Source organism: Hyaena hyaena, unplaced genomic scaffold (assembly GCF_003009895.1).
Source record: "Hyaena hyaena isolate Hyena2069 unplaced genomic scaffold, ASM300989v1 scaffold_418, whole genome shotgun sequence".
In the NCBI taxonomy this organism is placed as follows: Eukaryota; Metazoa; Chordata; class Mammalia; order Carnivora; family Hyaenidae; genus Hyaena; species Hyaena hyaena.
In genome coordinates, this window is record NW_024081051.1 from 647,372 (window position 1) to 659,673 (window position 12,302).

The 12,302-nt window shown below is 43.2% G+C and overlaps 1 protein-coding gene across 1 annotated transcript in view; it reads right to left on the reverse strand.

Annotated features, from left to right (window-relative positions):
- Nucleotides 1-4,502: 4,502 nt before the first annotated feature.
- SLC15A1 (solute carrier family 15 member 1) overlaps nucleotides 4,503-12,302 on the reverse strand; it is a 55,511-nt gene continuing 47,711 nt past the window's right edge. Inside the window, exons 19-23 of the mRNA XM_039252530.1 lie at nucleotides 9,128-9,235; nucleotides 8,897-9,008; nucleotides 8,212-8,355; nucleotides 6,346-6,453; nucleotides 4,503-5,403 (exon numbers count right to left, since the gene is read on the reverse strand). Of these exons, the coding sequence (XP_039108461.1) occupies nucleotides 5,218-5,403; nucleotides 6,346-6,453; nucleotides 8,212-8,355; nucleotides 8,897-9,008; nucleotides 9,128-9,235 (658 nt within the window). The 3' untranslated portion in view covers nucleotides 4,503-5,217. The remainder of the gene's footprint in view (nucleotides 5,404-6,345; nucleotides 6,454-8,211; nucleotides 8,356-8,896; nucleotides 9,009-9,127; nucleotides 9,236-12,302) is intronic.

The following is a 12,302-nucleotide window of genomic DNA, read 5'->3' on the forward strand; positions in this document are numbered from 1 at the left end:
GCTTGCAGACGGCAGCCTTCTTGCTGTGTGTGCACCGAGTGGGAGAGACTCTCTCGCTTCCCCTCCTTAGGAGAGACGAGTTCCAGGCTGCCCGCTCTAGGTCCTTAATACTTATTGGATACACGTGGGTGTGACTTTCGATAGTTGAGTGGGACGTAATAAGAATTCATTCCAGGTTTGTAAACCAAACCAAGGGCCCAAGTAAGTCTCGTGACTCACCAAAGGTTAGTCTTACTGGAGTTCAATCTTCCCATGACTAAAATCCTGGTGGAACAGCAGGGGGCAGCGTGAATGCCGTCTCTGCCCAAACGTACAGTTTAGGGAAGGGCTCCTGGCATCCTTTGCTGGTGACTGCAAGGCTGGGAAAACCTGTCAAGCCGAGTCCGGTGACAAGGGGCCTGAACCTCCCTACTCTCTCTTTCCTGTGGGGAGGGGGGCAGAGAATGGTTTAGGAGCCACCTTTGAAATGAGAACTGTCAAAGGCAACACTTTCTGGGCTCAGCACTGAGGACAGGATGGTCCCCAGGCACACAGGTGTGCTGCCTGGGACCAATCCCCTGACTCCTGCACTCACTGAGAGCTCTTAGGGCTCCACGCTGGCCTCCAGAACGGTCATCTCTAAGAAGTGTGTGGATCTTTCCTCACGCCAGTCAGAGTGGCTAAAATGAGCAAATCAGAGAACTCTAGATGCTGGCGAGGATGTGGAGAAACGGGCGCCCTCCTACACTGTTGGTGGGAATGTAAACTGGTACAGCCCCTCTGGAAAACAGTGGGGAGGTTCCTCAGGAAACTAACAATAGAACTCCCCTATGACCCAGCAATAGCACTGCTAGGAATTTACCCAAGGGATACAGAAATGCTGAGGCATAGGAGCACATGTACCCCAATGTTCATAGCAGCACTCTCCACAATAGCTAAAACATGGAAAGAGCCTAAGTGTCCATCAACAGATGAATGGATCAAGAAGATGTGGTTTATCTATACCATGGAATACTACATGGCAATGAGAAACAATGAAATCTGGCCATGTGTAGCAACATGGATGGACCTTGAGGGTGTTATGCTGAGCGAAATAAGTCAGGCAGAGAAGGACAAATATCATATGTTTGCACGTATAGGAGGATTAGGAGGAACTTGACGGAGGAACAAGGGGGAGAAGAAGGGAGGAAAGGGTGGGGGAAAGGGAGAGAGACAAACCATGAGAGACTCTTGAATGCTGAGAACAAACTGAGGACTGATGGATGTGGGGAGGAGGGGGGGAGATGGGCATGGAGGAGGGCACTTGTGGGGATGAGCACTGGGTGTTATATGGAAACCAACTTGACAAACTATTTGTAAAAAAAAAAAAAGAGGTGCGTGGATCTTTGTTCCTGGGGCCCCCAGAAAGCAGCCCCACAGATCCAGCCCCTGTTCCTCTTGAGTCTTTCAACACATCCAGGGCGCCTACAAGTCTCATTAGAACAAGCCAGATGTTACATCAAATAAAAGCTCCAGTGGCTCGGAACTGCCAGAGGTTAGCGGGATGAGAGAGAGCAAGCAAGATGGAAAGCCATTCGGGTCACACTGCAGTGATGGGGGTGGGGGAGGGGAGGGGCTGCCTTCTTGCTGAGACACCTCAGAGCCCAGAGGCCCACGCTGTCTCCACTGCCTTTGGTCAGGTTGGAGTCAGAGGCCCCAGACACACGGGGCACTCTCTAGGAAGCCTGCACTCTCTCTGACAGCACAGCATGGAGACAGGTGGAAGGGCTTCTTTTTCTTTTTCTTTTCTGGAAGCCTCTGGGTGGTTTGGAGAATGGGGAGTTACTGCTGAGGGAGTACGAAGGTCTAGTTTTGCAAGATGAGAAAAGTCCTGGAGAAGGATGGTAGTGATGGCCCTCATACCACTTCAAGATGGCTAAGTGGCAAGTTTTGTCATGTGTATTTTTCCACAGTTAAAAAAACAACAACGAAATGCCTGGGTGGCTCAGTCGGTTAAGCATCCTTTTCTTAGTTTTGGCTCAGGTCATGGTCTCATGGTGGGTGAGTTCAAGCCCCGAGTTGGCCTCTGTGCTGACAGCGTGGAGCCTGCTTGGGATTGTCTCTCTCCCCTCTCTCTTTGCCCCTCCCCAGCACATGCTCTCTCTCTCTCTCTCTCTCAAAATAAAAAGGAAAATAATTTTATAAAGTCTAAAATAGACTGTAAGACAAATATTTTAGTACCCCAAGAAAAAGAGCATCCACAAAATTAAAAACAATAGCAAGAGAAATGTGGAAACAAGATAAGGCTCATATGAAAAAGATTCACATATATATTATAAAAACGTCACAAAGTAGTTTGGCTTTTAGATACAAGTGTACAAAAAATAATAAAAAAAAGAAAAAAACCACATGAATTTTACGGAAACCAAATTAGTACCTGTTTAGACAAGCAAAAAAAAATCCAACAAACAATTTTGTTTAAACAAAAAAAAAAAAAAAAAAAAAAAGGAGGGGACAAAAAAATAGCATGCAGCTTTGGTTTTGAGAGCATCACAGAGGCTGCACACACCCCGAGGAGCGAGAGCCGTGCGGCCAAGCTCCTTTCCTGAGAGCCATGATCAGCATTTCAGCACCAAGCCACCAGAGCTTTGAACTGTGTGAGTATCTGAGCTTTAATCCATTTACTTTGTGCATCTGTTAGTGAGATGAACTCTAAGGTATCAGAAAAACCCAAGAGAGGTAAGATTTTGGGTCTGGGGATGCTCAAATATTTTCCATGTAAATTAATGGTAATGGCTTCTTTGCTTTCCGCCATTTGGGCTGACAGAAGGCTTCACAGGAACGCCCACTTTCAGAGAGTGGGAAAAACCTGTATATGTGATGAAGTCTTACTATTTCCAATGAAAGCACTTCCAGTCCAGGTGCTCTCCCCAATCCATGCTGAAGTGCATTTGACAGTCAGCCAACAGCCAAGTCAGTGTACCATTTTGGTTTTACATTGACCAGCCCGGAACTTAGAGAAAGGCAGAAAGCAAGCATGAAAAGAGGCTGCGTTATTGACTTAGCCAGATGTGTCCTCTCTGCCGTGCCACATCAGGATGTTTGCTATTGTCCAATACCTTGCATATAGAACATCCATGCTGGCACCTGTCAGTCTTGATGATGTTTGGAGAAGTCTTAAAATAATAGCTAGAGAGAGGATGACTCTGGAAACAGCCCTGAGCAGCGCAGTGCCTACTTCCCTTCGTGCTCTCCTCATGTCATTTAAAGGCCAATGAAGACCATGTAGGCATAATTTCCATTCATATGCAAAGCATACTATATACAGTGTTAATATCAGAGTCAAGCGGGGGCTCATTCAAACATTGGGGAGTTTATTGTGGGCTAGATACCTTGAAATGAAGGATTTTTTTGAGGCTTCAGATTGTATGGTATTCTTTGCCTTGTAGGAGAAATGAAATCTAAAAGGTTCAGACTTGCCTAGTGTTACCCAGTGACTGTAAGGACACTTAAGACTAGAATATCTTTGGAGGATTTAGAATCATTTCTCTTTCAATTATTGGCCAGAGCAGGTAATGACGACTGAGCCCTCAACACTGTAGCTACTGGTCTGCCCCATCAAAGGCACCATATATGAGTCAGAGGGCAGAATGGTGAGCGAGGCAAAATTAGTAGTTCCTCATAGCTATGCTTTCATGCCAGACTTTGTTCATTAGGCTCATTCCCCTCATTGTTGAACATTCAGTTCCCCGCCTCTACCAGCACACCCCTCCCGGCCCGAGGGGAACACGCTGAGGCCCACTATGTTGCAGAGAATGAGTGGAGAACAAGACACACACAGAGCTTTCAGCAGAGGCAGAGTTGGACAGGGCGAATGGCATGAGTGCATCGGGTGGACAGCCAGGCTGGGGAAGGGGAAAACTCCTGGGGGAAGTGGCCTGAATCCTGAAAATGAAGAGGATTCAGCCAGGTGGGAGGGGCGGTGGGCAAAAGATGGGTATAGAATATGTGTCTCAGGACTTATTTTTCTTCTGACCTGGACATGAGAACATGATGCTTTCCAGAAGAGGGTCAGTGTTGGTTGGATTGGCGTGAGCAGAGAGAGAGGAGATGTGTCATGGGAAGAAAAAGCCTCGTGGGCCTCATTTAAAGAACGAAGACCTGATCCTAAGGATAGGACTTCAGGAAGGCTTGAGACTCACGTTGGGTTTCTCACTCTGGGTTTTGAGCCTCCCCTTCCTTCAGTCTCTGCCGTACAATGATGAGCTTGTGCATGAAGCATCTTGGAAGTCTGGCCCAGGCCCTCCCTCCTAATGATTCCAGGGGCAAGTTCCAATATTCAGAGCTGTATGCAAGTTTGTTTTTGTAGGAGTGACAAATCAGAATTTTCTGGGTCTGAGATAAATACCTATAGGACGAATCCAGCCTGAAGTCTTTATAATATTAGCTTTACAAGAGTTTTTGTTCCAGCAGAAAAATGCTTGGGAGTATCAAGAAAAACAGGACTGGGAAGAAACAAACCTTGATATTTCATGTTCCTGGAATTTATTGTACGTGGGCATTGCTTTTGTTCATACTTTTACCAACCTTTATTGAGGGGACATGACTTTTAGAATCAGGACCCATGTTAAGGATTTCTTATCCTAACCCCTGAAACACACAGACACTTACTCTTAAGAACAGGAATGTATTTCATACCATTGAAACTCCGAAAGTCATTACTGGCCTTTACCCAAGTGGTCTGTTGAGTCACACAAAATTTAAAGAGGTAGGGAATGGAAAAAAACAAAACAAAAACCAAAAGGTAAAGTTATCAGTTAATACTAGGTGGCGCTTATTATATACCATTCAAAGGCCTATAAATTCACTTGTCACACTGGCTCCTGCCGCACGGAATGGTGTTTTCAAAGAGGGTTCGAATGCAAACAATACGGCACTTTGCCACCCATTCAAAAAATTTAGCCCAAAATAACTTCATTTATGTGGTAGAAAAGAAGTTAAAGGCAGGGTATGGATTCATGATTGTAGAAGTGTGTATATGTATGTGTGTGTATGTGTCCATGCTTTAAATATGACTTTTCTTTTAAAAAAGAAAAAAAAAGACTTCTTTCAGACTTTTAGGTTCACTGCCGGCTGCTTGGAAAAGAGTTTTCTAGGTTCACAATTCTGAAGTCTTCCCCATCAGAGTGTCCTGTCACCAGGGGACAGAAGTCAGGGCATGTTCCGGACCCAGTCCATCCTCCGCTTGCTTCCTGACGCTTACATCTGTGTCTGTGCGACGGGAGGCATCGTGGAATATATATTTTCCAGGCTCTTCTTCTTGTCATCATTATCAAACTGAGCCTCGATTTCTGCCGGATTGACGTAGGTATAGAACCGGGCCATGATGGCAAATATCACGCAGACAACCAGAAGCAACGCCGCAAACAGAATGTACTCAGCCCACTTGGAAGGAATTGGAGTTGGAACAAGAAAAAAAACAACAAAAAAAGTACAGGTTACGGTTCTGTACGCATTGGGAGCATAGTTTCTTGCTATGTGTAGGTAGGAGGCGCTTTGCGATTAAATCGTTATGGAAAATTGGGAGGCTACTATCATGGATACAAAATGGCCTGCTTTTCTTGAATTGCCCAGGTAGGAAGATACCATTGTTCTAATGGCACTGGAGTGCAGAAACTGAGAGTTTGAGAAGATGAGAGAACATTTCTGAAAAACCCACGTGAAGGGACATTGCTGGCCCCTAGAAGGATGGGGGCGCAGAGAATACCACACAGTACTCTTGAGGGAAAAATAGTGTGCTGAATTGTTCTAAGGTAAGACCCCACGTTATTTTTTGGCAGTGACTTGAGGTTATGAGCACACAGAATTAGCATGTGCTCTGATGGGACCAGAGAGAGAGGTAAAGAAGCAGATGGAGTAAGGGATGACCCCCTAAGGAGGTATATATGCTACTGTGTTGAAGGAGAGGGTTTCAGTATCAGAAAAGCCCTCATTTTATGTTGGCTGGAAAAATTGCAACCACCCTTAGAATGGCTCTAACTTTAGATATTATGAAGCTTTCTAGAAAATATGTCTGGCTTGGGGCCATTAAGCTGCATTCACAGAAGCTAGGAAAGATCTTTCCTTTGATGGTAAACCACACTAGGATGTAGGTATGTTAACCCAACCTAGTTATGTGATTGTCCAATATGTGTAACACCAAGGGTAAATATGAAGAATCAGCATCCACTTGGCCATAAGACTGTTTGGTCATTACCCTCTCTGGCTGGTTTTATCCAATCATCAGCCTAGATGACCATGTGTATATAAAGGTGGCTTGGGAGAGTCACAGGATGACCACTGACACATAAGACACAGGCTCGTACAATCTCCTTTTCCACCCTGTACCTGCTCGCTGAACTGGCCGGCTCCTGCTACGATAAGCACAATGATGTTGCCAACAGCCACTGTCAACAGCCATCCGGCCTGAAGCACCGACTTCATGTTGGAGGGGGCCTGAGGAAACAAACAAAGTGAATCCCGATCTAGACTGCAACAACAGAGCTGGAGAACACAACTTACTGATTCTTTAATTAGGCAGTCTGCCCTCAAAATGCACATTGAGGGGGCTCCTGATGGCTCAGTCAGTCAAGCGTCCAACTCTTGGATTCACCTCAGGTGACAATCCCAGGGTTCGTGGCATCGAGCCCCACGTGGGGTTCTGTGCAGACAGCACGGAGCCTACTTGGGATTCTGTCTCCCTCTCTCTTTGCCCCTTCCCCCCCTCAAAAGTAAAAACAAACAAACAAACAAAAACAACAAAAACATTTTAAAAATGCACATTAGGGTGCCTGGGTGGCTCAGTCAATTAAATAGCCAACTTTGGCTTAGGTCATGATCTCATGGTTGGTGAGCTCAAGCCCCGCGTAGGGCTCTGCACTGACATTGTGGAGCCTGCTTGGGATTCTCTCTCTGCCCCTTTCTCTGTGCCCCTCCCCCACTCACTCTCACTCTATTTCTCAAAACAAACAAACAAACTTAAAAAAAATGCACATTGAAAGTCAGGTTGGTTCAAATATAAGAAGGATTATCAACTGGATAACACCCTGAACACTCATGTATAAACATACAAGAATCCCTCATTTTCCACTTTCCACATTGTTGCAAAGTTGTTGTCCTGCGTTAAATGGACAAAACTACAGATGAATCAATTCTATTTCTACAGAGGAGTTTCCAAGCAAAGCCATCCATCCCACCATCTCTTCCCCTACATGGCAGCTGCTCCCTGGGCTAAAAGCTTGCTCTTCTGCGGGCTTCCCTGCCATGTCACCAGAAGCTCTCTCGTCACCTATGGTATGGTCATCTTTAATTAGAATGTGAGGTCATTGCAGAAGGGAATTGGTCAACTTACACTTATAATCTTTACTGCAAGACTTGAAGGTACGGGGCACTATATGGCCACAACAGCCTTACCTGTATTTTGATTAAATAGTTCAGAAACTAAGCTCTCATTTGGTATCAGCAAAATTTGTCTCATTAATCTCATCTTTAACAGTTGAAAGTAATAAGTAATAACACCATTTAATTTTGAAAAGCTAGGCCTTGGGGTGCCTAGATGACTCAGTCGGTCAGGTGCCCATCTTTGGCTCAGGTCATGATTTCGAGGTCCTGAGAACTTGGGCCCTATGTCAGGCTCTGTGCTGACAGTTCAGAGCCTGGAGCCTGCTTCAGATTCTGTGTCTCCCTCTCTCTCTGCACCTCTCCTGCTCATACTCTGTCTCTGTCTCTCTCATAAATAAATAAACATTTAAAAGAATTAAGAAATAAATAAAAGCTAGGCCTTAATCAGTGTGTTTACTGGTAGCCATAAAGAGATCTCAACTGAGCCTTAATGATCACAAAGACACAGATCTGGAAGTGAGCACCAGTATGAACAGCTGACATCACTTAGTTGTTTCAGAGTCTAGAATTCTCTGCCTATCATGATGCTAGTCACAGTCATTAATACACTTTTTCCCACGTAGGACTCTAAATCTCTAGTATACAGTGTGGGAATTCAACATCATATGATGTATGCACCCAAGAAGCTAACCAGAGTCATATTATTATTCAACAACTTGGTGATCTCAAAAACCTTGTTTGGTGGAATATACCATAATGCTTTCTAGAGTTTTCTGAACTATAAATGTAGAGGTTATTTAAATTAAGTCCCAGCAGTATTTTTTTGAAGGGAGGAGCATGGGGGAAGGGCAGTAGAAACAGTAAACAGGAGACCTGAGAATACGAGAACTCCAGTCCCGTGACAGAGAAAACCACTTCACCGCAGGTGATCAGGAAATACTGTGGGATCTGCAGAGCCATGTTAATTGTGTTGGGTGCAATATCTTCAAACATGTGCAAGTCAGGGCAGCCATCGCTCTAAACAAATAAGGCGAAAGTGAGAAGAAATTAAAATGGAGGTTGCTTCTAGAATAAAAATCGCTCAAACAGGCAAATGGAGTTTGGACTCCTACGATCACATCATATGATTTGTCAAGTAAGTACACGTTTTAAATGCAAATATGCGACAGTTCATTTTATGCTTGCGATGAAATGGCCTTGGTGGCATTTGAAAATCTGTTCACTGGTGTTTTCCTCTTAAATCAGAGAGCAGATTGGAAGTCAGGGTTGTTTAAAGTGTTGCCATCTCTTTGGACTAAAAGTTCATAAGTCCATGTAAATAGACTATGAAGAAGAAGCAAATACTAGTTAACATGAACTTTTAGAGTCCATTAGTCTGTTTATTTTTATTCTAAAAATAACAGTGAACTTAAGTCAATGATAAGTTAAAGAATTAGTGGTGAACAGAATGAATACTAAGCCCATTTAAAATACAGACACTAATATATCTCCAGTTAAGTCATTACCATGACCTAAATGTTTGAGTAGAAGTTCTGATACAACAGAATGAGTTACTGACCTTCCTACTGATAACATAGGTATAGGCACTACCAAATTCGAGGTTGGATGATTGGAAATTATTCTTACACTGTTGTGGAATCTGTTGTGTTGAGCTTATCGTAAAGCTTTTTCTATGAAGAGAAAGAATAATATAGGTAAACATTCCTGGTATTAACAGCTTCGATGTATTGTTGAAAGAAGACATGAAACCCTTGAACTTTGGAGCACAGTGTCCCGTGTCGGTACTTACGTGCCCAAAGGAAAAAACTGATATTCGCTGGCATTGTGACTGGTGACATTCACATAAACTTTCCCATCCATTGTGATGTTGAAGCTCTCATCAAAAGTATTTACAAATCTGAAACAGAAACCATGTGTCTTGTGACTGGACTAAGGGTTACTTCACTTAGTCATAGTTTGTACACCTGAACTTGGGCTATGCTCTCTTTTGGAAGGAGTTTAAGATATTTACAGAAGATTTCTAGACGATAAAGGCAGAAAGAAGCAACCCTGGGTTGGTCCTTGGTCACCCACTCACGAGAACAAGCCCCAAAGAATTTGCCACAGTTCTCTGCCCAGAGCTGTTCTAAGTACTTTGTAACTAGGCACTATTTCTTAAGTCTATTTATTTATTTTGCAGGGGGGCGGGGCATGAGTGGGAGAGGGGCAGAGAGAGAGGGAGAGAGAGAATCCCAAGCAGCCCCAACTTGGAGCTTGATGTTACAACGGTGAGATCATGACCTGAGCGGAAATCAAGAGTCGGATGCTTAACCAACTCAGCCACCTGGGCTCTATTTTAATGGTATGTTAGGGTGTTGGTTATGGATTGAAATAGGTGCTGAGCACCCCCTTCGAGAAGACAGCATGCCTTTGTGTTCCTCGCCCAGAAACTTTAGAGCTAAAGCAGTGAAGTCCACGTAAATAATGCATGAGGAAGCATCAGATACTGGTCAATGTGAAAAGCAGAAGTTGCCTGGTACCCTAACAGACAGGCTCCATCCGGAGCTTCTTTTTTGGGGGGGTGGGGATGGAAGGCCGTTTTCTGTCCTTTACCTGTAGGAGCAGAGAGGGGCTACAAGGAGTGGAGAGGGAGAAGTGGGCCAGCCTGGCAACCAGAGACCGTTTGGGGGAGCGCCCCTCAGCTCTGCAGGTCCTGGAGTGAGGGTGCCTGGCACCCCACCAGAAAACAGATAGGCGTGTAGCACCCACAGGACTTGCCACTAGGGCCAAGGCTTCCAGGCTCTGCAAAGTCCCCTGTGCCTAAGCTTCACACGGAGACAGTTGAGTTGTTTGCCTTCAAAGGGCCATATAGACGGTGACAGTGTAAACAGAGGATTAGATCCCTTCCTTAAATGTTCCGGGCTCCAGAAGACCCCGATTCCTGTCCTACACAAGAGAGAAGGGTGCTGCCCCAAATAAGACCAGTTGATCTTTCCTACCAGATAGGTGAGTGGAAGCTTTCAGCAGATTATCAATTTAAAGAATAGGAAGTAATAAGATTATATACCTAAGTAATGAAGAGAACAATTTAAACTCCTACACTCCTAAAACATACAGACAAATTTCATCAGCTTTGCGGCAACCACTAATGTCCATCAATTTCTGGGTACTGGGAGAACATCTCTCTGAATTAAGCTCAAGTCCTTAAGTCCCTGGACGTTTGACTTGGTGTAGTTTGACAGGTGCTTAACACAGAAAACAGGACCTGACATGGGTCAGCAGGACCCTAGGTCCTAGGTAGACACCTAGGAGTGACATGTCTGGGTCATATGGTCACTCCATGTTTAACATTTTGAGGAACAGTTTTTCAAAGCGTCTGCATCATTCTGTCATTTTACGTTTCCATCAGCAGTGCTAAAGGATTCCACTTTGCCCACACCCTCACCAACAATTGTTATTGCCTTTTTTGTTGCTTTTGTTTTTGTTTTGGTTAGAGCCTAGTGAGTGTGAAATGGTATCTGTTTGTGGTTTTGATTTGCATTTCCTTAATAATTAATGATGCTGAGCACCTCCTCCTATGCTCGTAGGCTGTTTGTATATTTCCTTTGGAGAAATGTCTCTTTAAAAATATCTCATTTAGGGTGGGGGTGGGGGGAAATGGGTGATGAGAATTGAGGAAGGCACTTGTTGGGATGAGCACTGGGCATTGTATGTAAGCGATGAATCATGGGAATCTACCCCCAAAACTAAGAGCACACTGTATGTACACACTGTCTGTTAGCTAACTTCACAATAAATTATATATTAAAAAAAAGTCCCATTTAAAAAATTGGGTTCTCTCTTTACTCTTGACCTGTAAGAGTTCTTTATATATTCAGAATCTCTTATCAAATACATGATTTGAGAATATTTTCTCTCATTCTATGGGCTTTTTTACTTTTTGATGATTTCATTGGTAGTAAAAAAGCTTTCCATATAGTGAAGCCCAAGTTGTTATTTTTTCTTTTGTTCCTGGTCCTTCTGGCTTCATATTCAAGAAACCACTGTCTAACCTGAGGTCACAAAGATTTACTCCTGTTTTTCTTTTATAAATGTTTTTGTTATAGTTATATTTAGGTTTATGATCCCTTGAGAAAAAGTTTGTGTGTGGTATCATGTAGGGTCCCAATTCAGTCTTTTGCATGGGGGTATCCAGTTATCCCAGTACCATAATGATTTCAATAAACCCACAACTATCTTTTTAAATGAAGATTTCTTTTTCACCTACTTATGGTCAGTTATGTCCTGGCCATACTCTCTCCTTGGTGTATCTTTCAGCATGACAGTCATGAAACCCAAGGATTGAAATAAACTGAACTGATACAAGCAAGCCTAGGCTTAGATTTTTTTCTAAATCTTAAATGGAGACTTTTAGAAACTAATGAGGCATATATAATCATGTCATCTACCTTCAGAATATTTACCACCAGTAAATAAAAATACTTGTAAGATATTGGGTTTTTTACTTTTCTTAGTCTTTCTTTCTTAGTCTAATGTCTTAGTCTTTCTTAGTCTAATGAGGCATATATAATGTTATGCAGAACATAAACAGGAAAATAACATATTAAGTTTGAAAACATGCTCAAAAACATTATTTGTAAATATATACATATATGCATATATATCATATTGTAAATATGATCTTTCCTGAGAAAGATCAATATCAAATTCTCAACCAACTTTTGACCAAAGTATTGTCACTTCATTTAAGGACTCTGCTGAAGGTAGCCCATGTACGTCTTGCAACTTACTGATATCACATAATTAAAAGGATTCCATTTTGCTTAACATTCTGTGTATTCTTTTTATAATTCATGTATTACTCAGAAATCTGACCTCCTGAAATATCTGAAGTTGTCCTATTTGTCACTTAGCTTCTGACAGTTTTTCAGAACTTCCCTTTTTTATGGCTCGCCTCCTGGACAATGCTGGAAGAGCAAATCCTT